Source organism: Lepisosteus platostomus, chromosome 12 (genome assembly GCF_059453375.1).
Source record: "Lepisosteus platostomus isolate fLepPlt1 chromosome 12, fLepPlt1.hap1, whole genome shotgun sequence".
Lineage (NCBI taxonomy): Eukaryota > Metazoa > Chordata > Actinopteri > Semionotiformes > Lepisosteidae > Lepisosteus > Lepisosteus platostomus.
The window spans coordinates 38,213,297-38,240,243 of record NC_142622.1 but is presented as its reverse complement, the minus strand read 5'-3'; the positions used below and the strand labels follow the sequence as shown (position 1 = coordinate 38,240,243).

Below are 26,947 nucleotides of genomic sequence, written 5' to 3'. Positions count from 1 at the left end.
GATAGCAAATTGGCAATGAATGCTGTTAATTCATTAAGAAAATGTGTTCCACATGTCCATTTGATACAGTGTATTAATGAAAAGCTAAACAATCGTGGGTACAAGTATTTGCATGGATGCAACTTATTTGATCTTGTTTCATGCAACTATTTTGAAATTCCTTTTCGGCTAAATTTGTCATACTGTACTTCTGTTCAACATTGCAATAATGCATCAGGCTTCCGCCAAAAAGAAAACAGGAAGAAGCTCACTTGTATGGCTTTTTAAAAAAAACCATGAAGATTAAAAACAATACTATATTAGCTATAGATTAGCTTCCTGTTATCTTTCTTCTTCTTCTTCTTCTATTTTGGTACCAATATTAAATTAATATTGTTATTTACAACCAATTTCATTTAACATATTATGTAATTATTTCACTTGGAAGCATGACTTTACTATTAAACAGAGATATAGCTATTTGGATTCACAGCATAAATCTATATCTCTTCTATTAACACACAAATCTTGCCAGGAAGGTAAATACTTTATAGAGCACCATTGTATTACTAAATGAGATGATACACAAAATACCTCAACTTTACTTAGAATACAGATGTGTAATTTAGAGCACAGATCTCTGAGTCATTTATTAATTTTGTTAATAAATCTTAAAAATAAATTTACATTGTGAAATTATTTTACATTTCTTATCAGAAAAACAACTTGACACTGGAAAGTGATTCTAACTAGTAGGACTATAATGCCTCCCAGTGGTTGAAAACAATACTAGGTTTTATTTTAGTTTTAATGTTCACAGCTAAAAACACACCCAACAGGAAGAGAAAAATAAATTATTCAGTTACTTAATTGAGAGCTTATATACTGTATAACACCTTGGTAACAGAGAAACATTTAGGGTATGTATTAGTTTACCTCATACATAAACGTATACATACGTAATTGATTAAATATTTAGGATATGCATTATTTTGTAATTAGTGAAAATAAGAAGTATTTAGGTGGCTTTAAGCATGAGCTGCCCAAATTGTTAAAGGTCTAGTATGGTACTTATAAAGTAGTTTTAAACATTGTGCCAAGTTAAAATATTAAGTTAAAACTAGGCTGTACTGTCCATTTTTTACAGAAATGTATGACATGATAATTTCTCCAAATTAGCACAATCTATTACAAGTCCATTGATCACCTTTGGTAAGTGCGAAATGGAAGTAATCCAGAGCAAATTTACTCAAAATACTTTGATATAAAACTTAAGTTTTGGGTAAAGTACGACCAGTCATTACCCATCCTTAAAGCCCTTGTCAATCCTTCAGGATTAAAAGGCCTTTATGTGTCCAAGGTATTAATATTTTTATCATTGTCTTTTAACCTATATCCTAAATAGATATAACATAAATAGAACTGAATTCGACTAGCCTGACTCTTACTGTCTCTCAGCTGACCCTCTGGTAAACACTGGAGGGTGAATTTAAGATAGGTACAGTATCTTATTAAATCGAGTATAAAAATAAATGACTTGGCTGGAATCTGTTATGAATCTGATAATAGAGTTCAAAAAAGAAGACTGTGTGATTTCTTTGCAACCTTGGAATAAAGTCATCACCAATGGAGGAAGTACCTCACTACTGACATCATATTGAGATCTTATAACAAATTAATACAGGGGTCCAGCTATGCAATCCCAAGGTGTTTGTCCCTTCTGAAGAATTATGGATAGCAGAGGCTACTCTGTGTCATTTTCTATATGAACAGCAAGCAGGAAAGGGACCCAAAAAGGTCAGTGACTACTTTCCTTTTCAGAGAATCAAGGTTACAAAAGACAACCCACATTACCTTTCAATACAGAATGCAGTCATCACAACTAATGAGTAAAAAACTCAATATGTTATTAGCATTATGAGCCACAGAAGCCACAGAAAACATCTGAAAGTTTCCCAAGGAGGGGAATATGGAGTTACATTCAGGTGGTACAATATGACAAACATGCACAGTGAGGACCATAAAGATGTCCCCTGAGGGAGTTCACATTGTGTAGGAATTTTCCTTAAGGGGTCTTGCTGGAGAGACATGCAAAGTCTCGTAAGGACGCCAAATGGTATCTGTACTCTAGTGTGCCTTGTGCTTATACTGGTGTTTTATCTCCAAGGGAATCACATGTCTCCTCCCCCATTGGTGATCGCTGCATTCCATATTGAAAGGAAAGAGTTGTTCTAACTGCTGTGTTAAAATCCAGAAAAACAGGGAATAGAAAACACAAGAGTGAACTGGAAAGATGAAAAGAATGCAAACAAAAGCACCAGATCCCATTGTTTGGGCAGGGCGAGTTAGCTATGTTAAGAAAATGAAGCAAAAAATAAATGTAATTATGCTGGTGAATGCCTTTATTGAAATTATATAAATAAAATAAATATATCTGTGGGGGATTAAATGGGCATTTGCTGAAAATTCCACTTAAAAAAAAAATGACTGAGTAAAGCAATGCAAGTGCTGAAGCACTGCCTCCATCCCCTGTTAATCATGCAGAAAGAAGGCTCATGTGTGTTGTCCTCATCTCTCCAATGTTGATAAGAGGATTGTAGCAGTGAGCCAAGTAGATTAACAGCTCCTGATTTCAAAATTGAAGAGTATAAAAAAGCTTGGAGGTTTTCCAAATGTAGATATAAAAATCCAAATATTAACTTTCCAGGGATTTCTAACCTTTTTATACATTTAATACATAAAATGGAGTCCGTATAAAATAAAAAGGGAAATATCTTCAGAATATAAACAAAATATAGAAAACAAAAATGGTAAATAAAAAGATATTTGCATAAAGCATATTTCAAGGAGGTGAGAATTAAAGACCCTCAAATAAATGTTGTTTGGGTTTACTGGTTATTCAGTATCAGAGTAGACTCCCACTGTTGTTGCCCTAGAGATGACAGTATTTTCTCTGCTCAGCCCAGCATATTTCCCTCCTCCTGAGGATAAAGGACCCTTAGATCTGAATGAAGCTTTGCTGTTTCTGGCATGGTCTTCATCATCCTCTTCCTCTTCTTCCTGTTCAGCCCCCAGGGGCACCAGAGTGTGACGGCTAAACTGGCTCAGAGGTTGACCAATTATTCCCAAGCTTTGGAGAAAAGAAAAAAAAGATCAAATCAGGTGGCTTTTTTGCAACAAATGTCAGCCTAACAGTGTTAACTATAATGTGTAAACTATAATAGATGTTTCTTTCACTACACAACTTTTGATTCAATTACAACTAACAAATCTAATAAGAAAAGTCGAATCATCAGAAAAAGACCTAGAAAAAAATATCTGCGTAAGCAAACTAATTCAATTAAGTCATTGATAACTCAAATGGAAGGAGAAGATGACACTGCAGCCCCTGGGTACTGGTAATTGTCAATTCATGGCATTGAAGATGTTGTTACTTTGAAGACAGAGCAGCTGGAAGTTCCTCCATCAGAGACTTTGTGTCACAGGGGTCAGTGGAGCAGTCCTGCTCTAGGCAACCTGTCTTAAATAGGTGCTGGGATTTTTCCTTTGGGGATGGCAGCAGCGATGTAATCACTGGAGAGCGCTGGTTAACGATGCTCTTGATAGCTGGTCTTTTCGACTTCATCTTCCTGCAAAATACATAGTTTTATCATTTACAAAGAAGGGGGGCGGTGAACAAATATCTTAATATCATGCTGTAAAAAGGAGAACAATTAATAATAGTATCTGATTTGTTCTATACGAGTATCATCAGCATAAAAGTAAAACCCAGGTAGAATGTAAAGTAACTATCAAAAAGTAAAGGTCCTAGCACAGAAGCCCATAGAGTACCCACGTTCCCAAAACTCAAACTTTCAAGTGTTACAAATTAGCTCCTGGTAGCCAAACAGAATCCAAACCAATGTAGGAAATTAGGAGTGATCGCTGGATACTTTTTCACATCACCAAGATGGCAGAGACTATTAAAAGCTGCACATAAGTTTAGAAGATAGTGGTCAAGAATCAGAAGATATCTGTAAATTAATATTTAAAAGTAGCTGTTTCAACTACATTTCAGAATATTTGTGAGAAAGGGCAAATTGAAAATTTGACTGTTTTTTTGTGCTTTTGGCTTCAGGGCAGTTTCTTTGAGTTCAGAGGTGAGGGCTGTAGATCTGAAGCCTACACCATAAGACCAGATTTCAGAGACTGAATTGATGAGGTCAGCAACTAGTTATTAATAACATGCATTATGCTGTGGGAAAATAGCATGCCTATGTTACAATATTCAATAAAGGGAAGGAAAATGCAGAATTCTTAGCTGGTTCAAGCTTCTTATTCATAGTAAAAGATTTCTAGGATTACTGTGGCCCTTGTCAATAAGAGTGGAACAGAAGGAGAATCTGGCAGCCTTAAGGACATCCCTCTAGGCCTGTTGATGTTGTTCATAAGCTGGCTGTGAACAGTCAGTCCCCTCCACAAGTACTTAACACCTTCATAGAATTGCATTTGTGTACCAGGGAGAAAGATGAGAAAAAGTAACTAGCTGAGTTTTTAATGGACTTTTCGGTAACTTGATTATTTTAGCTGTATAAATCTATTTTATTTAGTTTGTTATTGGAAAGGAGCAATGGAACCTTCTCTACCAAACTAATTATACAAATGTAGAATATAATACAGTGATGGATTTTATTGAAAAAACAATTACTTTTGCAGGTACTAAACAAAATACTACACCTTTATTCCATATGTATCACACTCTGCAATAGAATGTAGCAGTCTAATAAGTTTTTTTTTATTTTGGAATCGTTAAAGTGTAGAACTTTTTATTCTTAAAACCTTTGGGGGAATTTACCTTCTTTCACGGGTGGATCCTATTTCTTCATTCAGAGTGGTGTCCGATCTTGCATCCTCATTATTATCCTCCGTCTTCCTGACAGCATGATTAAAGGTGTCTGAACGGAGGAGCCTGCCTACTTCCTCCTGGATCCCTTTAAGGTCTTTGCGTCTGAATGTCACCCACGCTACGTATGTGGAGAAGCTATAAAGACACTTGTTAAAATATTTAAAAGCATTGTAAATTCATACTACAGGATTTCTATACTGATCCCTACATTTGACAAGCTTACCACCTTTATTTATTAATTCTTCATTTATATTCTTGTAAATTGTCATTTGTGTAAATATTTTTTTTCCATTCAATGCAAAGTGATTTGATATGTAAACTTTTAAAATATAAAGTTTTAAAGGAGTGATATAAAATATTTTATTGTATTAAATGATAATTAATGAATGTATATATAACTATAACCATAAGAAAAACAAAATGTGTGCAATCTCAAAAGTGGGGTGACATATGATGTTGAGACCCTCAGCTAATAGCAATTCACTCTTTTTCATTCTGTTCTGCGTCTTCACTAATGTTGTTGATCTACGGTTGGTCTCTGTCACCTCTAGAAAAAATGATGCACTGCAGTGAAGTGCTGGACAGGGAAAAATCATATTTCCGACCAAACAAAAATTGTCTAGAAAAGTGTGTAAAATATAATGTACAGACCCAGAGCTAATAAAAATCATCTTGGTTTATTCTGCTGTGTGCTATTGCTAATGCTACTTGTGTTTTTAGATCACTTCTGCAATAATAATGCTGCTTAATTGTGACTGTGTAATGCAGTGCTGAACAGGAAAAAATCTAATTTCTGAGCAAACCAAAATTGTGTTTTTCTGAGTGACCAAAATCACTTTGGTTTAGACAGATTTGCATCTTTGCCAGTGTTTCTGGTGTGTTTGCACAAACCCCTGTACATCTGCACTCTCCAATATAAAAAAAAAACAGTCTTATTTCTTAAATCAGATCAGATTTGATTATTATGTCTTTTGATATACTCATACAGCAATCTACTGCTGCTGTATATATCTAGATTATTATCTTTTAGATACATATAAAATATGCTGCACAGCACAGGGAGGAGGAAACAATTATTAATTTTACTGCATGGAAACCTGTAAAGTCTATGGCTGATAGCTACCCCCTCCTCCAGGGTAAATAATTAAACATATGTATCTTATACATCTCTGTATTTTCAGATTCTCAAGAGAGAAGAATTTTCAATTTAAACATTTCTGAGGAAATATTACTCTCTCAAACTTCCAGTAGTGCTTTGGGATTTTGGAAGATGAGGTAGCACGTCACATTCCAGAAAAAAAAATCCTAAGCACTGACTTGCAAAGATAGAATTAAGTACTGGTGTTTTTTTATTTCCATTTTCTGCATCAATGAAAAGTAAACATCAATGATTCTATCATTGAGCCAAATGTCTGGATCCTGAAGTATATTTATATCATTCAAAAGTATCCACACTATAGATTAGAGTCTCTGTCACATTTCGACCACGTTTGGAGATGCACAAATTTTGGTTTTGTCAAAAATGTGACTTTAACATGTCCAGTATTTTTTTCTGTGGCATGTTTGAGTTAGACTTTTATTTTGAAAGGTAATGTAAATAGGAAGCCAGTTCCCTTTGCTAAATGTTGCCATTTTCACTAATTAATTTACTTGTGAGTCTTAAAAGGGATACAAAGCTAAAGTCAGCCAAAAGTTCAATTAAAGAAATGTATGCTGCCAGTTGGCACAATTATACCTCTGGATATAAAAAAAAATACGGGAAAATGAAATATATATTTTAGCTGTTGATACTATTAAATGTCTGCTTTTAAATATGATTAAGAAATGAAGTACAGTTTAACAAAAAAAGCTGTTTTTTCTAAGCTCAACATTAAGGTTTGCTAATCCTGATGAAGACTTTTCATCATTTTAATGAAAATGCACGTTTACTTTTTTTAAATGAAAAAGTACATTTAATTACCTCAAATAACTGTCGGTCTTTGTAAGTGGCTGAAACCCTGCTCCTGGCAAATGTACAAACAACAAAGCAGAGTGGACTATTATGATTAATTTTCGTTCCTGGGTAATAACAAATCTGGACTTAAATGGAAAGTGCTGACGTATTTTATACTTCAGAGTAAACGTTTTCCCTTAAATACCGGAAGATAACTTTAAGCATGGAATTTTGGGAAATGGAATGAATGGAAATGGAAGTGTGCTATAGGTATTGAAAAAAGTAAAACACTTTTTAACCATTTAATCCTTTGATGCAGTATTTACCAACCTAGAGGCTGAAGCATATTCCGTTTTCTGTCTTAGACATGCAGAGAAAATGTGACCACCTGATGGAATGCTAACCCATAGCAGAATTACAGTAGCCACAGCCTAGTGGTCTGGAGCAAGTGGAGTAAGGTGCCTGCTCTTCCTTGCCCCAGTATTATTGTTAACATTAAGGGAAGGCGTTTTACAGATTACATAATGCATGGCGGAGCAGTGGCACTGTGGCTAAGAATGTGCACCTGTGGCTGGAAGTGTGCTGGTTCAAATCCCGTGGCTGAGGAGTCCTACACCATTGGGCCCCTGAGCAAGGCCCTTAAATCCAAATGCTCCAGGGGTGCTGTATAAATGGCTGACCCCAGGCGTCTCTCCCTCCCTGTGTGTCTCATGGAGAGCAAGTTGGGGTATGTGAAAGGACAAATTTGTAATGCAAGAAATTGTATATGACTTATAAAGTGATCTTATAAGTGAATTATTTTTTTTAAATGAGGAAATAATGGAAAGTCAGTGTGTATGCAATGTATTTTTTTTCCAAGTACGAAAAATACAAGCTCAAAGATGCAAAATACTCTGCATGGCTATCAGTGCTGCAAATGAATTGCAAACGATTGAAATGGCACCAAATACTGTATGGTGTGCCTGGGTTTAGCCTTACTACGCCTATCCAACTTTTCCTGATTGAGAATTTAATTAATCATTCTCCACGTTATGAGTTGTGCACTGACCTACTAGCACAGCATAGCTGCTGCACAGTATCTTTGAGGTTACTTTACTTAAGTGCAGAATGAGATGAATCTACTGAGATGAATCTACCCTTGCTCATGTGACTCTTTGGAAAAAGTGTGCCTAAATTCACAATATGTATAATATGTACTGTATTAGTTCTAGTATAGCACACACCAAGTAGGCAATTTATGGCTTCTGTCATGAGTTATTACACATGGTTTAACCATCCTGTTATAACATTCAAAACAAAAAGTCACTGGCATTCTTGTTTCATCATGTATTCTTTAGAAAAACAACCACTAAATTATTCAGCAGTGACAGTGGTTGTTTACTGACCTTCCACAATCCATATGGTGCTGTTGAGACATCCCAAGTCCAAGAACCAGAACAGAGTATGCGCAAGCAAGCTGTTTTTTTGCAAGTTCAACTTTTATATGTGCCTCTTCCATGTTTTTTCTTTCTCTTAAACTTGGTTCCCTAAGTTTGAAAAACAAAGAGAATGGTATTTTTTAAATCTGTTTGTTACTATTTTCCCTTGTCACTCCCAGTACCCAATTTAATAGAAACTGAAAACTTAAAACTAAAAAGGACACTCAGTATCACCTATGGTAATCACTGTAAAGATTACAATTTTTTCTTAACAGACATATTTTCCAATAAAAAGGAGACTTATTTAGATCAACATAAATATAGTAAATCGCTACAGTATATACAACAGTTTTAACATTGGTTAAAATATAACCCCTGCTTACCATACAGAGAAATAAAACATACTTACGCCATTAAAGGTTGGGTTTTTTTTTCCAATGCCTGTTTCTCAAAATAACAAGATAGGTACAGCAGCAGGGCTGAGAGAAAGTCATTTACCTGCTGACACCTATGGAGAAAAATACATTTCTTGAGAATAGCTATCTTCTTTATTTTATTATAAGATATTGTCAAACAAATGTCAGCAAACAATTAAGAATTTGTTCATGTAACATAAAATGTTTATTTATTGCAGCTAAGTGTTAAAGCATTGCATTTGAATCCCGACTGTGAACATGAATGTACAGTACAGTACAGTCTGGAAGCAGCTCTGAATTCATGTACTGTACATGTGTCCACAGGGGTCAGTCTGAAACCATTATTTTGCCTAGTATAATTTTGTATTGGTGCAGAGTTTTGACTGTGTGTGCTGGAGTTGTCTTGTGACAAGTGTTATTAGTAAGAAAGTTCACAGTCCATGAACTAATCACTCAGGGTTGGATTCACTCATGCAGGAAAATGCAACATAAACATGTTTTTGCTTTACTTTTTCTGAAATACAACCATCTTGTGCTATAAATCACACTAGTATACTGTATATACTAAGTACTAAATGTTTTATGTACTATTTTTTACTGATCTGTCAAACACATCTAATCTAATTTTAGTGAGGTTAAGATCAGCTAACTGCTGTGTTATCAGTAACATATGTTTGATTATGGGTCTTAACACATAGCCATGTGTGTATTTAGAACAGAAATATATTATGGGAGAATGAAGAGCACAATAACATACAATAATACTATTATTCCATAGTGTGACAAAAAGTCTGGAGTATGTGTAAGCATGATAGCCAACAAAGAGGGAGATGGACCAAATGGCGTCCTCGTTTGTAATTCATCTTATGTTGTAATACGTAATTTGATCAGAAAAGACTGCCATAACACCTTGACAACAAAACCAACTTTTCCTCTCTACTGTTTGGTAGGATTCACAATTGTGGTTCATGGATAAGGTGGATTCACAATTGTGACTACCAAACTTAAAGTAAAAAAAAAATACTTTGACACTTGAACACAAACTGAAAAAGGCCTAAAAGCTGAGATGTTCTGAGAGCTGCCTAGATAAATGCAGAACAGACTTAACATACCTCATTAGAGACATAAAACACAGAGGTATTGGCTCATTTTCCTGCAGCACGGAAAATGCCACATCTGCAAGACAAACAGACAAATGCGAATGTGATAATTATACACGAAGAGCATGTGTAAAAGAATTAGACAGTGTGTTTAATTGATGAACCCATGCCATGAACCTACTCTTTACATCTTCAATGGTTACATGATCATGTGGTCCATGCTTCAGTGAAGGTTTACAGGTGCCTAATTGTGCTTTCCCATTGTATTTTTTATCCACAGCTGTGCGAACACCAGTAGGGCCTCTTGTGGGAATAGGTGAAGGTGGCAGTAACCTGTTGAAAGAGTAATTTCTATTGAATCATGGGTTTAGAAGGATACAATAAAAGAGGACATTTTCATTGGTTTGCCACAGCAGTGACAAAGGGCGATACATTGAGCTTGGCAGAGGTAAACTGGAATAAAGGCTTCCTTTCTGTAATCAGAAGCAACTTTCATGCTTCTGTTTCCTAACTGATTTATTCAATTCAGGGTCGTGGTGGAGCCAGAGCCTGTCTTAGCAACCATAATGAATATGGCGGGATACACCCAGGATGATACACCAATCTATCGCAGGGCACACACATGGCCCAGTTCTCCCAGAAGCTACAGTAATTAGCCTACCAGTATGTCTTTGGATAGTGGATTATTAAGGTAACTAAAAAATAATGTACTTCTTCTAAGTTATCCTGATGCTAAGTATTTTCTTGGGATCTTGTTTGGACTAGATTAAGCAAGGTTTTTTTTTTTTGCCTTCAAGAACTATAGACCAGCAGGTTTTAAAGGGTTCTTTAAATTGCTGGTATCATACAATCTGAGATGTAGAATTAAGAAATTGGTCTAGTGACAAACATTAAGTGGCTCAGGTAATTTAGGAAAACCTGAAGTCTCTATTCTCTAGAACCTCACTGCGACTCAATAAACAATATCATTTCCTGTGTTTCCCCATTAAATTATTTAATATTTTGGTAAAATAAGACAAAGTAACTTCAGAAATCATGACAATATATTTCACAAATGAAGCAAAACCTAAACAGAAACAACTTTCCTCATTCATATCAACCATTACCATAATTCAACCATAACCATATGAACCATAATTTGAGGTTCTGTGTCAAATTAGTGAGCATACCTCTCAACACGCTTGTTAGCTTGTTCTTGGAAGTGAATAGATTTGTTCTTCTTCCTTTTATCTTTAGTTTCTATGGTTGAATTGAAACTGAAAAAAAATATATACAGATATATCACTGGAGCAAATAGATAATGCAGACAAATATAATCCTAAATCAGATAGTAGACGTTTGTGCTATCTAATGCTAATTTAGATAATACAATCCAGGACCACTTCTGACTGTGGTCTATGAAACCAGTCTTATGACTAACAGCAGACACTAATAATAATGACTTGGGCTCTTGATGATAAGATGATAAAGAAGCTTCCCACAAAGACATTCAATATAAGAATAAGAAATAAATGCAAAGATAGTACATTATTTAATCAACATGTTGTTTAAATACAGTTTCAGCCTGATATATTTGCTCCATTCTAAGGGATTTCAAAGCACTTAAGGTTTTAGCCACTACATCCAGCACTGAAGTACAGCATGGCTGAAGTGTGATATCCATGATGAACTAGCAGTCCCAATAAAATTTCACGTAAACGATTTAAGGAATAACTTCACCAGTTGAAGGAGGGACATTAGGTAAGCCATATTGTAAAAAACCACATTAGAATATAGCCGGAACAGTGGGGTTAACACCTCTGTTCTACCAAAAAGTGCCATGGGTTCTTTAAAGAAAATCAGAGCAGTATTCCTAGTTACCTCCTGGGAAAAACTAAGGTTGCTGCTGGAAGAGGTGTTAGTGGGGCCAGCAGGGGGTGCTCACCCTGCAGTCCATGTGGGTCCTAATGCCCCAGTATAGTGACGGGGACACTATACTGTAAACAGGCGCCGTCCTTCGGATGAGACGTAAAACCAAGGTCCTGACTCTCTGTGGTCATTAAAAATCCGAGGGAGCTTCTCAAAAAGAGTAGGGGTGTAACCCCGGTGTCCTGGCCAAATTTCCCATTGGCCCTTACCAATCATGGCCTCCTAATAATCCCCCTCTATGAATTGGCTACATAACTCTGCTCTCCTCCCCACTGATAGCTGATGTGTGGTGAGCGTTCTGGTGCACTATGGCTGCCGTCGCATCATCCAGGTGGATGCTGCACATTAGTGGTGGTGGAGGGGAGTCCCCATTACCTGTAAAGCACTTTGAGTGGAGTGTCCAGAAAAGCACTATATAAGTGTAAGCAATTATTATTATTATTATCATTACCATAATGGGGCATCAGTTTAGGTATTCTGGTCTAGAGGGAAGAGTGCCACCTAGTGTTTCAAAGATTTAGCAAAGATTTAGCAACTTAGTTTTCCTTGGAGGTCTCATATCCTATTAATGACCAGACTCAGTATTTCTCAGCTTCTGAGATCTGACAAATTCAGGATAAATAATGCTTCTAAACAAGTATAATGGATTGAAAATTACAGCATCATACTCTTTAAAAGTTTTATAACCGTATTTCTTCCTACATGTTAAACCGTTACAATAATTAAACTTTGCAATATTACATATATGATTTATTTATGAAAATGCTTTATAGTTGGTTTTTGAATTTTGGAATGGAACAATTTAGAATCAGGGTCCAATTAAGCATTTACAGATATGCTACGTATATTATGATGCATTGCTGGGCAGGGCTTTTGTGTGTGTAAGAATGAGTGTTGGGATGCATGGCAGGACTCTTGCCACATTTTGTTTTATATAATCAAATAAATACAGCACTATTGTGTCCTTGTTCAGTCTGTCATTATTCACATTATTGGGAATATGATATACACAAGATAACTGATTTATCAGAGGCAATAACAAGCAAAAACCTTTGAACACAAACATTACATTTAGTACCGTATATGTCCAGAATTATAATAGGCTAATTTCATACAAGGGACATTTAACCTAATCTTATTAAAGCAGTTTTTTATTTTATTAACCTGAATAATTCAAGTGTTTGCAGTTCATCATTCCAGTGCCAGCGTCCAGGTGTAGATATGCTAACCTGTTGGAAAAAATGGTAGGGTAAGTAAGTGAATATCAGTGTGCACCATTTCTGACGTTTAAGGATAATAAGAAAAATGAGGAAAAAAAGAACAACACTCTACATGTGAGTAATGTAATTCAGTATTTTAGAAATATTGATGGACATTTCAATGGAAAGGAGCAATTAGCAATCTGTCAACCATATACTGTAGTGTCAGTATACAGCATATGTGGAGTTAAAGTGCGCTACATGCAAGGCAGAAATTAACAATCACTGGTCTGTTGGACTGTAGCTTGTTCCTGGCACAGAATCTCTGGACATGCCTACTGTTGCACTCTCACATGGATTGGTCAAGGCTAGACCACAGAAATGTACTGTATCTGGGTCCAGTGACTGTACACACACAGTAGAACTGTAATGTATTGACGTTCCTGGCAACTTTGCATTGTATGGGTGAAGTCAACTGGAGCATCAATCATTCAGAAAAATACTGTTTTCTCTGGATAGGCTTAGACTTAGACCGTAAGAAATCCATCTAACAGATTCTTGATTTTCCAGGCTGATTGCATGAAATTCCATCCAGCAACCTTAATAATACTCCATATAGCCTGGCCAGTTATCAGACATAAATCCCAATCAGCCTGTGTGTGTTGTGTTCAGCCAATCCCTGTGAATGAATTCCAGTAATCTGTTTCCCAGGAGAACCTCTTACCAGAGGTTATCCTGCAGTTTATCTGCCAGGAATTGGTTGCAGTCCTGCAGACAGGCACAGAGGACAGCAGCATCCACACAGTGGGTTAGCAGCATATTGCTGGAACTTTAAAAGTTAGTCTAAAGTGTAGACTAACTGATGACCAGTTTTACCCATTTGTTTTTTCATATTGTAAAAATATTTCACATTTTATACGTCACAATTTTATATTGTGAAATGCTGACTATATAGACTTGCTTTCTCTGCTCACGAAGTATATTCTGACTAGAATTTTCTTTTGCAATACGAAACCTTAAGAAAACAAAACCATATTTTATCCATATATGCAGTGCAGAGCAATAAAATCAGCCGACTGCAGAGTGATTGAGTCACGTAACAAAATCCAATTCTGTTTATTTTAAGTACGACTTTTCATGAGTGTTTAGGTCAACGTAATGTTTCTACTTACTGTTTTAACGTCTGGCGACAGAGTAAACTACAGTAGGTATCATGAAACCCTGCATTTTCATGCACCTTTCGTTATTCCTATCCTAAAGCAAAAACCAGCGCATCGACGGAGGATCAATTTCAGTTATGTGCTTCTTCGTCTCCATCATACGTATGATTAATTATGTCAAATTATTAGTAATGACAACAATTGAGTAAGTCACGGAGTATTTCACGTTTTGATAAGAAATAATTACCGTTTCCTTAGTTTTTGCCATTGCACAGGAGAGTCGGCATCTCACAAACTATGGCTCCTAGTCTGTGTACAATGAAGCCGGATAGTATCTAGGCAACAGCGTGCAAAACTGTTTTACTGCGTGTGCAAATACGCTCGTTGTGAAAAGGGAACAAACACCTATTAATTTAAAAACAGTTATTTCACCTCCGTAGGGTAATAAGTAACAGTACAAAACATGCACAAAAAATAATTATCCGCTATGGTAGGAATCGCAGTGGTGCTCAAAATAACGTAATTTGAATTCATTACACATTAAATTTCATTATATTTTCAGTTTATCTTAATTCTCGTTTTTATTTACTCAGATCTGATTTAAGTTTAATAGTCTTCGAAAGGTAGTAAGAACGCTTGTTATGTTCTGGATTTATTAAAATCTGACCATGCACATTAAGCAGCACAGTAGTACAAATAGTTCTTGACAAATTAAACGGCCATCTTAAAGAATAAGTATTTAAAAATGTGATAAAGGTTATTTCTGGAATGCAACTGATGCACCTGTGCGGACAAAACATTAATGTAAAGCTAATGTTTTGAAAACCACATTAAATTGTTCATCTGTTAATAAAAAGTGAAAACAAACAAATGCAACAAATAAAAGCAAATGAAGTGCCGGATAATCTGCGATCATGATTATGCTAAAATGATTGCAGGCAAATAAAAACGAAACTTGGAAATGCACTTCCAGTCCAAAATGTTAAATAATGCATCATAATATATGCATGTATTACCACTAATTACAGAAAAGTTATGCTGTTGTATGTTACATTACAATGTACAGTAACAGATGAATACATTGGAGACGTACAGTGCCTATTCAAAAACAAGTGATGGTTACCTGGTGGCTGCTGGCTTAATTGAAGTTGCTTGGACAATAAATGTTTTTTTTTGCAGCAAACAGCCGAGAATCCAAGAAACCATCTGTGTTTCTGTGACAGCCCACATCCTAGATGGCAGGCGGTCACCAGAACAGCCTAGGGCCATCACACCTATCTGATCCATCTGTGTAATCGTTTTCAAAGGATGATAGCTACGGCATGAGATATTCCGTCAGCAGAGTGACTTTAGCCCACTGTTAGCATAAAAATGATCTGTGAACTTGGAAGCCATACAAAGGTAAAGTCCAAAGCCGTGGGATGAAATCACTGTCTCCCTGGGGCTAAGAAACCCCAGGTTAAGCAGATTGTGGTGGAATGTTTTATTCACTGATGAATGGCACGTTACCCATGACAGACCTCATAGAAGACAGCATGTTGGGAGACACATTCTGGTGAGTTATGCTGTCCAACTGTGACTGGTCAATTTTGCTGCCACTGAACAGGATGAAAGGATAAATATCAAACTGTAGTCCCCATGTGTCAGTGCTGCCAAGATTGTGTTAATATTGAGGGACAATATACATGATACCAACAGTGAAACATTTTAATAAGTGAGTAATATTCAGTAATATGCAGTGAGTAAGACTTCATATTCTGGACAGTAGTTGTGAAAATGTAAAGATCACAGGTACCTTCCGAAAGTCCGACAGAAATTATTCATTTCATTATTCATGTTTTTGTAATTCAAGCAAGTCCAACACAAACTGTATGTTTGATATAAAAACAGCACCCCTTTATTTGAACATTTAGCCGTTTGAAACAATATCTTACTAAAAACATTTCTAAAAGGAATCACTCCCTGTCACGATTGTCATCCCTCCTCTTAAGGGCGCTCCAACCCTTTCGTATTTTAGTTCAATAAATGCACCTGCCCCCTGTTTTGTCTGCAGTTATTTAAGTCTGGTGCGCCTGCTATTCCTGGCTCAGCATTGGGAGATGGACGCCCAGAAGCCCGACTACCAGCGGGTCCAGGTGAGACCCGATGGCATCGGCTTCATCACGGCGTCCTGACCATCTGAGTCTGGGGCTCGGAGCGCCTGGCCTCGTTACCCTGGTTTTTAATCCCTGTTCCGGATTTTAACCTTGCTTGTCTCCCAGTTCCTGGACTTTGGACTGCGCCCCGGATTTCCCCCTTGGACTGTCGTCACACCCCCCTGTCTGTCAACCGGTCCTGATCCTCTACGTCTTTCCCCTGTTGTCCTTCTCCACTTACTTCCGGATTAAATTATCTGCATAGAGTCCTAAACTACGCTAACACTACGGCTAGTCATACTTTTATTCAGTGCCTTTTCACTAGACTGCCATATCCAGGAGTTTAGTGGAAGAAACCTATTAAAAAATATGAATATTAAAATCCACAACAATTCCAAATACTGTATATAACCACCAAAATGAACAAATTACACCAATACTATAATTAATTTAGGGACTTAAAATAATTATCTTTTTTATTTTAAAAGTGTAACCATGTAGCATTTTTTATCACTTCTGTGTTACAGAGAATAATATTAATATGTGGTCTGCTTCTATTTTACAGTCTGTACCCTAAAACTAAATGGTCTTAGTATCAAACAGAACATTACGATAAAGGATCTTTATATTTCCAATTGTACTTGTATATTTTCTGACATGAGAAAAAAATGTTTTGATACAATATAGAAATCTTGCTAAAATATGGTTCATTCTTATATTTTAGTTAAACACTTGCATTATCTACTTTTCACAGTGAGCTAGGTTGCCCAAGCACTTTAACTACTTAAAAGTTGGTTTCCAATGTAACAACAGAGCTACCTGAATAGGAGTAGAACAAACTATGCCTTTAAAGTTCTTGCCAGAAATATGAAATGGACAAAAAGAGAGTTAATAGTAATATATGGCAACAAAACAAATCCAATGGAAACAAAATCCTTTTGATGAGTGACTTGAGAGTTCAGTTTGTCTTCAAAGTGAGTAGATGTACTTTTTCAGTTAAATAATCTATTCCCCAGGACTTGTATTTCTCTTTAAAACCATCAGCAGACTCAAGTAGTTGAATGTGGCAGGCTTTACCTGAAAATAAAACACAAATGTTTAAAGGATGACAGCTAAAAATAAAAAAAGGTTTTGCAGACACTATGTCCATGGAATGGAATGTTCTGCTCCTGTATATCAGACTTAGCTGGATGCTATGAAAAGGGTGTTTGATCAACTTCTACACACACTGCTTTCTAAATATGGAAAAACTCCATTTATATATGCACTGTGTTCACATACTGTACCTCTCTCTTCCTCTACATCAAACCTACCTCTATCTACCATCAGACATTACTCATTCTAATCCTATGATTTACATGTGCTTCCCACTGAAGACGTAAAAATACTATGTGAGTTGTTCAACGGTACGATTTTTATCAGTTTTACTTTATAAACATATTTTGTAAACCTATGTGCTGTTGAAGGCAACATTATTCTTCACCATGTGAACAAATGTGATTGCTTAAATATCCTTAAGTGCTATAAACATCAGCTATTAATACTCAGTGCTCTGTGCCCACAAATTAGCAGTCTAATTCTTTAATTATGGATGAGGCAATTTGAGCACAGTGAAAACAAGTACCTCTCTGTCTAAAGAAATACCACTAATCCAGAACTGGAACATTTTAGTTTAAGAATTGTTTTCTAAGTGGAAATTCAGTTTGTTTTTTACATGCAAGCAACTACCTTTCTTCCATTTGGACGCAGATTTTACATTTGGAAAATCTAAGTGCGAAACACTGGGTCTATAAGATGCTTAACATTTCTTAAATGCTTAACACTTGAACTTACCAAATAAATCTTTAACCGTCTCATCTGGCACAACAAATGGTGGACCTTTAAAGAAGAAATTTGTACACAAGAATCCAAATAAATAAGTGGTCAAAAGTAGCCTGTCTGAATCAATACTGAGTATCGTAAGAAATATTTCACTGTATACATAGGTTTTAGGTTAAATAAAGTAGACAACTGTGGGTATTGATTTAGTGTTATTGGCATCATTTAGATTAACTAATCATTCATGACTGACGATGATATACTTGAGTGACTCTGGTTGTTGCATAAGCTCAAACTTGCATCATTAGTGAGAAGGGTGTTGAAATGGCCTACTGTAATCGATGTCAAACATACAATTCATGGGGCAGGTCCAGCCAACCAAACCCATCTGTCTAGCCCATGTGGCAGGAGTGGCCAGAGCTAGGAGCAGGCACTACCATAACAGTCTTACATACACAGTTCTCCCACTGGTCCTCTACCTCTGTTTAATCTGATTGCGCCTGTTTGATGATGTCACAGGTCTTGTTTGAGGGGCGCATCTTTGCACAAAATGGGAAGGAAAACGTGCCACAGAACCTTTTCACACACTTCTCTTAACCCCTCCTCTAAACTTTAGAACAACCTCACCAATTCTCAAAACCGCTGTTAATCTTACCAAAACTGCAAGAGAACTGTTCAAAGAGAAGTGGAGAAAATCACATTTATTTGCCTAAATGAATGGAAAGCTGACATTTAATTTGCATGCCACAGGTGACTGTGATTCAGTTTGAATAACATGTTTTCTATTGGTGATTTTGTAACATTTGATCAACATGAAAGACCACATTATCCCAAGATGAAGTCCCTTGTTTCAGATATTCTGGACATATTCCGGAACAAAACACACAAACACAAAAATGAGTCAAGAGTTCACTCTTAATTTACACACACACACCTGAACTCAATACTCTAAGCTGCCAGAGCCTAGTCACTTGCTCCAGTTTTTGATGCAATAGTCCAAACTAAGTAAGGCATCAGGAATAATACGTTTCTAATCTGACTGAATTCTTAATCATTAATATATTCTTTCAATTTATTTTTATTATTAGCAGTTGTAGAAGAAACCTGTTGTTTGTACTGCATATCACCGATATTTAGAAAACAGTGTTGTGCATTTTGTGTTATACACAACCTCTCTTTAACATTGCCTTTTGCCAATTTGGTTTCCCTGTTAAAAATGCTAAAACTGCTAATTATAAAACATGGCAAACTTCTTTTCATATATTTAACATCAAAGCCACTGAGTGTGTGTTATCAGTCCCTCAAGCAGAGTGTAAATTGCATTTTATTCCTGCAAATTAATATGCATGCGGTTTGTGCATTTTCAATGTTTTTTTTAATGAGACGCCCAGCAATATTATTATAAAGAGCTGCAGTATAATCACAACTATGATATTTTAAATAGCTGTGGTTAATAATGCTAAAAAACAAACCATATTCAGAGGGTGATGAGTTTTGCTAATTGGGATCTGTTGAAGATGTGATGATAGCTAATTGTACTTTAAAGGGAGGTATGGAATAAACACCAAAAACTCTACAATTAATACCGTGTCATGGATGTTCCTCCTAGTATTTCAGTGATTATACAGCATATATTGGGTATGTATTTATGAATTCTATAAATATGCACAATACACACGTCCCATCTGAAGCACATTTAAAATCAAACTCTGCCATGGTAAATGAGTTTGACATCCCTGATATAACCTATTGAATCCCGATATAACATATTGAATGTCAAGTTTAAAGAAAACGATGAAAAACACAGAAGGGAGTCACTATGCAAAATATGCAAACAGCATATTTCAGTTTTTTTTATTTTTCCTAAGAATATTTTCTAACATAAAAGAACGTCAAATTAAAATAATTAATTTTGAGTTTCAGTGCTTTGAAATACAAAATATCACAGAGAACAAAATGTCAATGTCGGATTTGTAATTCAGTAAAATGAGAGTATTGGTCAAGGGTCTGAATACTTTTGCAAGGCAGTGTATAGTTTGGACAACCAGAGGCTGAAGCTCATAGAAAGCTCATGCAGAGGCCTCCACCCATTCTAGATTTAAAGAAGAAGGATTCTGCCTGATAAAAAATAAAATCCTGTGTTGCCTAAACAGGCACCTATGGATTGAGATTTTAAGCATTTAATCATCTCGTTTTAGTATTTTAATGTTGTTTGTTAATACATTTTGATATTGAGCAGTGTTAAACTTAAGAAAGATCATAGTTTTTTCTGTCAAAAACAGAATCTAATTTGCTGTTGTGTACAACTGTGGAATATCTTAAAGCAGTAATGTGCAATCCTGGTCTTGAAAGGCCAGTATCTCCACAGGTTTCATTCCATCTCAACTCTTGAAACAAATAAACCCCCTTGGCTCAGCTCTTCAGGAGTAGGTACTCTAAACATATACTGGCAAGACCCCCATGACCAGGGTTGCATATACCTTCTATAAATTATTCAGTGAATGCTATATCATATAATGAACATCTTTTACTGTCCTTGATCAATACTTTCTACAGTACATAAGTGGATAAAAGATATTACATTCAGGAATAGTTTTCAGAGTTAGGGAGAGAATATTACAGAAAGAATCTCTCTAGGAATCTCAAAGACCACGAGATAAAATTAAATGCAATGGAACTAAATAATTTTAAATAGCAAATTTCAAAGAGCCTTTTCACAACTTTAGTCTATAAAGAAACAGACATGGCTTACCTCCATACAAGCTAGGAGTGTACAACAGTGTATCCAAAAGGTATCGGCAATCTTTGTCCATCAAAGAGATGATTAACGTTGCATAGCTTTGATCAAATAAAATGTTGTCATCATTTAGTTACAGGGTCTAATAAGTTTCAGAGAATACCTCTAGCAAATAATAATTCATGTTTATGTTCATCCAAGCTAAACTAGCAGAGGAAAAATGGAAATATTCACAACCTCCTCTAAAGTCTGTACTAATAAGCAACCTGCCTTTGTTCACACTGATCTGCACAGCAACTACAGCAGAGCAGAGCAAAGATCGGACAGCATTTACTGATAACACTGCAAGCTCAACACTGATTTTAGGTCAGTTGCTCTTCAACTAGCTGAAGTTATATGGGCTGATGTAACACTCCCAACCTTTATGATGGCTGGGGAATCTCAGTAATAGGCAGATAATGACACAGTAAAGACTAAATAAAGTGCTGTAGGCTCATCTTCTGAATCACGACCTTAACCCACATGTTGGTACCTGCTTTACACAGTTTTAAAAGGCATTTTTCCAAAAGAATATCACACTGTAAATGTTCAATATAAATGTAACTGAAATTTCAGTTATATATTGTATTGCTTGCTTTTATGTCCTCCCACCCTACAAGACAAAGAGAAAAAACATGGGACTCACCGCTGTCTGTCACAGGGATTGATGGCGACTAAGGAACCCCTGTCCCAGATGCCACCAAACTTCCCTCCAATCGAGCTGATCAGGAAATAAAAGGAGGAAAAAAAACTTTTCTTTCATAGGTTCCCATGTCTAATGCTAATCACCCATTTTTATAGTTAGGTAAAGACCACAATACAGCACCCCAAATCAGGGTTTTGCTATGCTTGATCCAGAGAAGACATGTTTTCTTTCGATAACCTCTAAATTACTTTATTAACAAAGGTCTTAACTATGTTTTCAAAATTAAGCAATTTAAAGCAATTTAAAGGTGACATATCTGATGGAATGCAATTCTCCGGGACGAGAGTTGGCCAACCTACAGTAAGTTTCAGGAGTACTACTTAATCTAATTAAACATTCATGAATGATGATGATTTAAATGATAATGTAGCCAGGTACATTCATCAATCAAGACTAAATCAATTTTATACAACAATTTTGTGAATCCTGAAAAGATATACAAAAACATAGAAACAAAATTCATAATTGAGTGTACCTGGAAAAATCAAACAGATTGCATTGATACATGGAGATCTTTCCATCAGAACTCTGTAACAAAGAGACAAAACTTACAAAACGTAGCCTAATATTTATTTAAAGCATTAAAAAGACTTAAGACAAGTCTTATCAGGGACTGCTGATGACACAGATTAGGACATTTTAAGTAGATGGGATAACAAGTAAAATGTCATTTGCATTACTTTTTCAGTTCTTATATTCAGGACTTTCTTGTTCACACTTCATTACTTCATTTCCAAACGCAGTGGGTTTGTCTAAGATATAGTCCAGTTTTGTCACTCAAGAAAAGAGGCAGGAGACTGGAAAGGTTCTGGCCTGGAGAAATCCTTTTTCTTAAACAAAATAATACTACCCATGCTATCCAATACCTTTATCCAATATAATTCCAATACCTTAAACAGCTTAGCTCCTGGTACATCTGGGACCGCCTCCTCTGTGTAAGTTAAGTTTTGTTCAGCAAAGAACTGCTTTATTCCAATCTCACTTATCTCCACCCCCACAACAGTGTGTCCCATATCTACTAGCCTAGAAAACAAAGTGTGAAAAATTGGTTATTAAAAACTACATTATACTGCTGTGTGGCATTACACATTATGAAGTTATGTACCTGCTGAACTTTTACATGCAACGTTGTGAGATTGTTTGTTTTTTTCAATCAAGGTCAGATGCTCTTTCTTATAATCACACAATACGCACTGAAGTGTACCTTCAGGTCCTGCAGGTTAAACTCTGCTTAAACTTTCCTTTACTTAAACTTAAGTGCTAAATCAAACATTGTCAAGTAACAATTTTGAAGTCTTCCCCTTCCAAAGTGAAATACTTTCTTGAAAAAGTAAGGATATTAATCTTGCTCTGTCTTTGCAACTTCTTCTTTCATGGTTTTTAGGTTTTTGGGGGTGGCAGGCTGACATTCCTCTCTTGTGTGCCCTTTGTATACAGTACCTCCAGGAAAACCCAACAAGTGATATACTGTAATCTGTTGTATTACAGTATACAGTATAGAGCACACCTGACCTGACTAACCATGATACACACAAGACGAAACACTAATTTTTATTTAATTGTTCTTTTAAAGTGGTCTAAACGCATACCCAATCCTAAAACAGTGCACGAAAAAGGACTCCTTAAAAAAAGTGAAAGACTTCAACCATTTATCAAAAAAGTCATAATATCACAATATTAAATATAGAAGAAAAGGTGCAGGTATGGTATCTACAGGGTTGTGAGATTGCAATAATACACTCATATTTGCTCTTCATTGCCAACCATCTGAGATTATACTGTGTGTCAAACCCCTAATAAACCTGCTTTTGAGAACATTGAAGGGTTTCCAAATACAAAAAAATCAACATTTTAAAACCATGTTTAGTCCAGTGCTTACTGTCTTTGGAAAAGTCATTTTCAATAAATGTTCTGATTTCATGCTAGAAATCTTTTTGGGACATTCTTGTTACCACAGTTTCTTAACATCTACAGTAACTTTTCCCATAGCTTCTAAGGGTAACACTCAAGTCTGTTTTTTTCCCATCTCACCTTAGAACAGGAAGATTACAAATCCAGATTACTAATCTACCATAACACTGTCTTCACATAAACAGTTGGCGTTGGTAATATGTGAAGACTTACTGCCTAAATATGAAACACATACCATTTCATATCAACAGCTTTTCCACAGAGAGGGAAGAAAAAACGCACCCCTTTCCTGCCACTAAGAACAGCATCAATGTGGCTCTCCAACATCCTGAAAGAGAATAAACTTAAACTTGTAACAAGAAAAGAAGCAGTTTCTATAAATGAATGAAGAATGCCTCATAATGTCACTTCAACAGTATTCAAATTTCTTTTCTCATTGTTTTCTCATTCATTGGTACCAACACAAGAGCTGCCATCTTGTCTCAACCTGTCATTCTATCACAATGCTTACAACATTACACTGTACATGAAATCTACAAGCAAGGCGATGTGTTTTAAATGGCGTTATACTGCAAGCTTTCATACAGTTTGATTTCAATCCAGGCTTTTCTGGATGTATGCTGACATCAGTTTATTCACATGTTGCACTCCTGAATTTTATTTTTCGTTCCCCAAAACACCTTTTCTATGTTTTAGAAAAAAGCTTAACTTGATAACTGCTTTATAAAAAGTTTGGAAATGTATTTTATACAATGCCCTACTTGTTACTTTATATCATCAAAGACCATGTTCTCCATTTTCGTTTTGAGCCTGTATGCATTCCAAAACAGTTTGACTACAAAAAACACTATTTACAGTGACCCAGCTAAGCACAATAACCAAATTGGATTGCAAAAGCCCGCTTTGAAGATACTATAGCATTATTTACTTGTGCACTTGTGGCTGATGAAATCCAGTCATTCCCTCCTTCCAGCGATCCTCCCATTCGTCCACTGACATCACTCTGTCCTCCTGTACTTTGATATTATAACTGTCTGGTGTTTCAGCCATATTGGAACTTACTGTAAGAGAAAGGAGAAAGGACTTTCCATTGGTTTAATTGAAAGCAATGAAGATCAATCAATGACAAATGGAGAAGAAAGGAAAATTAAACTGGTATTAACTGTTCATGTTAAGGTAATGGCCAACAACATAAGCTTGATGATCAACAAAACAACATCGGAACAATTTTTTTTTTCTATTCACTGCATGAAGATCTTGTCATCACAGTCAACCTTTTGTTCCAGTGCTCATTGGATAAAATCAGATAATTCTATTATTATAACCTATAAATAATGATATAATATATAAACTTATATTGGGCTGTGTGGGTCCTAATGCCCCAGTATAGTGACGGGGACTGTATACTGTACTGAACGAATGAACTTACTAAATTTATTACAAATCACATGTTCCAAATCTCTACAGGTTGATGATGTAATAGTAGCCTGCTGGATTACGGCTCTCTATTTTCCAGGACTCTTAACACCTCTGCCTGCTCCTATTCTGACCCAGAATATCGTATGCAAAGAATATTGTGTTTCTGTGGCATTTCTATTATTTACACAGTAGACGCCAAAATCGTGGTCTTGCTGATTACAATTCAAAATGCAAATATATATATACAGTATATTGCGTAGTAATTCATTAGGGGTTAAACTTACTTCTGATAAGAAAACACAGGAACATAGTATCTACTGTACACTCTGCAGGACAAGCCACAAATTAGCGGCTTTTACAATGACGACACTCTTCTGCACTTAGACCTCTTCATCTGCCTATGTAGTCAGTTTCACTTTAATTAATGCAGTGTTCTATCGTTGTCTTTTATCGCCTCAAGGCAACAACAGCGAAAGGCTCATCGGGCTGGTGATTTAACATCTGATTTTTTTCAGATAGCATGATTTGTTTGGTTTTTTTAAGAAAAACGATATATTAAAAATGTTTCCTGAGGTTTATTCTTTGAAAAACTCAGCCACGAGTTCACATTGCACAAACGCACGAACACCTACCTGAAACAGGATTCAGCACAAACTGAACTGCCCGTCTTTCTAAATGCTTACATGAACCTTAACGCGTTGGCCTCACGCTGCTTACATAAGCGCCGAACAGCAATGCAATTCCTTCCTATGAACATGCGCACAGTGCTCTTCGGGGAGGAGTTTCTGTCTGCCCCCTGAATGTAGTCACCTTGGAGAAGTCACAGACATGACACTCAACTCCCCCAAATTCCCAGAAACACAAAAGTGTTAACGTGTTGTAAAAAAACAAAACATAAAAAACACAAAGTACTTACATAGCATGAATAGGTGATTTATTCAACTATATGCAATGCAGACAATTGATTAATGTTATATTAAAACATCCTAAGTTAAGACGTACTTCGGAAAACTTGATGGGTTTGAATGAAAGGAACAGGGCTATGCTGACATTTGTTTTGATATTTAGGATGTTCTTAAACACGTTACATGAGAATATGCTGTACATATTTTTGGAAAGTTTTCTTCAAGTATGTTTTCTTTATTGCATAACCTATAGTTTAATAGAAAAATGCGATTTAAAAAATAAGTTAAAAATACAAAAGAGATTTCTAGCAGCAATTCGGATGCACTTTTTTATAAGTTGATATGACATTGGGATAAACATAAGACTACAAATTGTTTCAAGAGAACATTTTCTCCAGGAACACAGAAATTGTCATTCGTTTTTACTCATACTATTCTAGTTATAGTTCAATATAAGGAACCTATCGCAAGCTTAACCTTCTACATTCCAACAATCGACTGTACTGTATACAGTATACCAAATAAAAATGTGTACCTGTTACAGTAATTTAGAATCACGTGGATTTGAGTGTCAGTTTAAATACCTGTAATTTTACACGTTTTTGAAAGACTGCAAACATAAATGATTACAGGTGATTAGGTAGAAACATTCTGTGCAGTGAGACATAAGCTGTAGGCATGCAACAAGCTTTTTCAGAGAACAGGAATTTCAACCTGCAGGTCAAATCATAGCCTTGCTCTCCTGATGTGCTTCGTCATTGCAGATGTGTTGCAATCTGGCGTTTGATTGACAATAAAAGCAGAAATGCTTAATTATCTTCATCAGGAAGTGTTTTGAAAGAGAGAAAGGAAATGCTAGTACTCCTGTTTATATAGTACATGAATGCTATGCAGAACCATTAGGTTCACAATCAAGACTGTAGTGCCAGAAATAGCAAGAAAACCCTTGGCTGAGAGGTATTTGTAGGAAATCCACAATTATTTAGTTTATAAACCTTTAACGAATACATGAATACCTCATATCTTACCACCATCCAGTACTACTGCAAGATTCAGCTCTTCAAGATGAAGCAACACTGTAGATCTTATGTATTGTATTATACCAAAATATTTATTAATTTTTGTTCATCCAACTTCACACAATACTCTATACTGTTCTCAGTTCAGTAATTGTTCTGAATGCAAGGTGCCTTTCTTGCCATCATTTGATAACTAATAATGACTTCAGTGGAACACTGTAAGAAATAAACTCAAACTGCAGGTCAGGTCATATGCAGTC

The 26,947-nt window shown here is 35.9% G+C and overlaps 2 protein-coding genes across 2 annotated transcripts; both read right to left on the bottom strand.

The window, feature by feature from the left end:
- Positions 1 to 2,363: 2,363 nt before the first annotated feature.
- ppp1r36 (protein phosphatase 1 regulatory subunit 36) lies at positions 2,364 to 14,453 on the bottom strand. Its single transcript, XM_088601870.1, has 11 exons — positions 14,246 to 14,453; positions 12,804 to 12,868; positions 10,901 to 10,987; positions 9,913 to 10,064; positions 9,744 to 9,807; positions 8,625 to 8,723; positions 8,183 to 8,323; positions 6,825 to 6,867; positions 4,814 to 5,010; positions 3,414 to 3,608; positions 2,364 to 3,109 (listed from the first exon to the last, which is right to left on the bottom strand). The coding sequence occupies exons 1-11, from the start codon at positions 14,264 to 14,266 to the stop codon at positions 2,875 to 2,877; spliced, it is 1,299 nt and encodes a 432-aa protein (XP_088457996.1). The 5' UTR covers positions 14,267 to 14,453; the 3' UTR covers positions 2,364 to 2,874.
- A 2,129-nt stretch (positions 14,454 to 16,582) lies between these two features.
- LOC148651510 (putative thiopurine S-methyltransferase) lies at positions 16,583 to 25,539 on the bottom strand. Its single transcript, XM_088601876.1, has 9 exons — positions 25,396 to 25,539; positions 24,273 to 24,405; positions 23,580 to 23,672; positions 22,324 to 22,456; positions 21,909 to 21,961; positions 21,374 to 21,448; positions 20,704 to 20,789; positions 17,967 to 18,011; positions 16,583 to 17,210 (listed from the first exon to the last, which is right to left on the bottom strand). Exons 2-9 carry the CDS (start codon positions 24,392 to 24,394, stop codon positions 17,092 to 17,094), a joined length of 726 nt encoding a protein of 241 aa, XP_088458002.1. The 5' UTR covers positions 24,395 to 24,405; positions 25,396 to 25,539; the 3' UTR covers positions 16,583 to 17,091.
- Between the last annotated feature and the right edge of the window lie 1,408 nt (positions 25,540 to 26,947).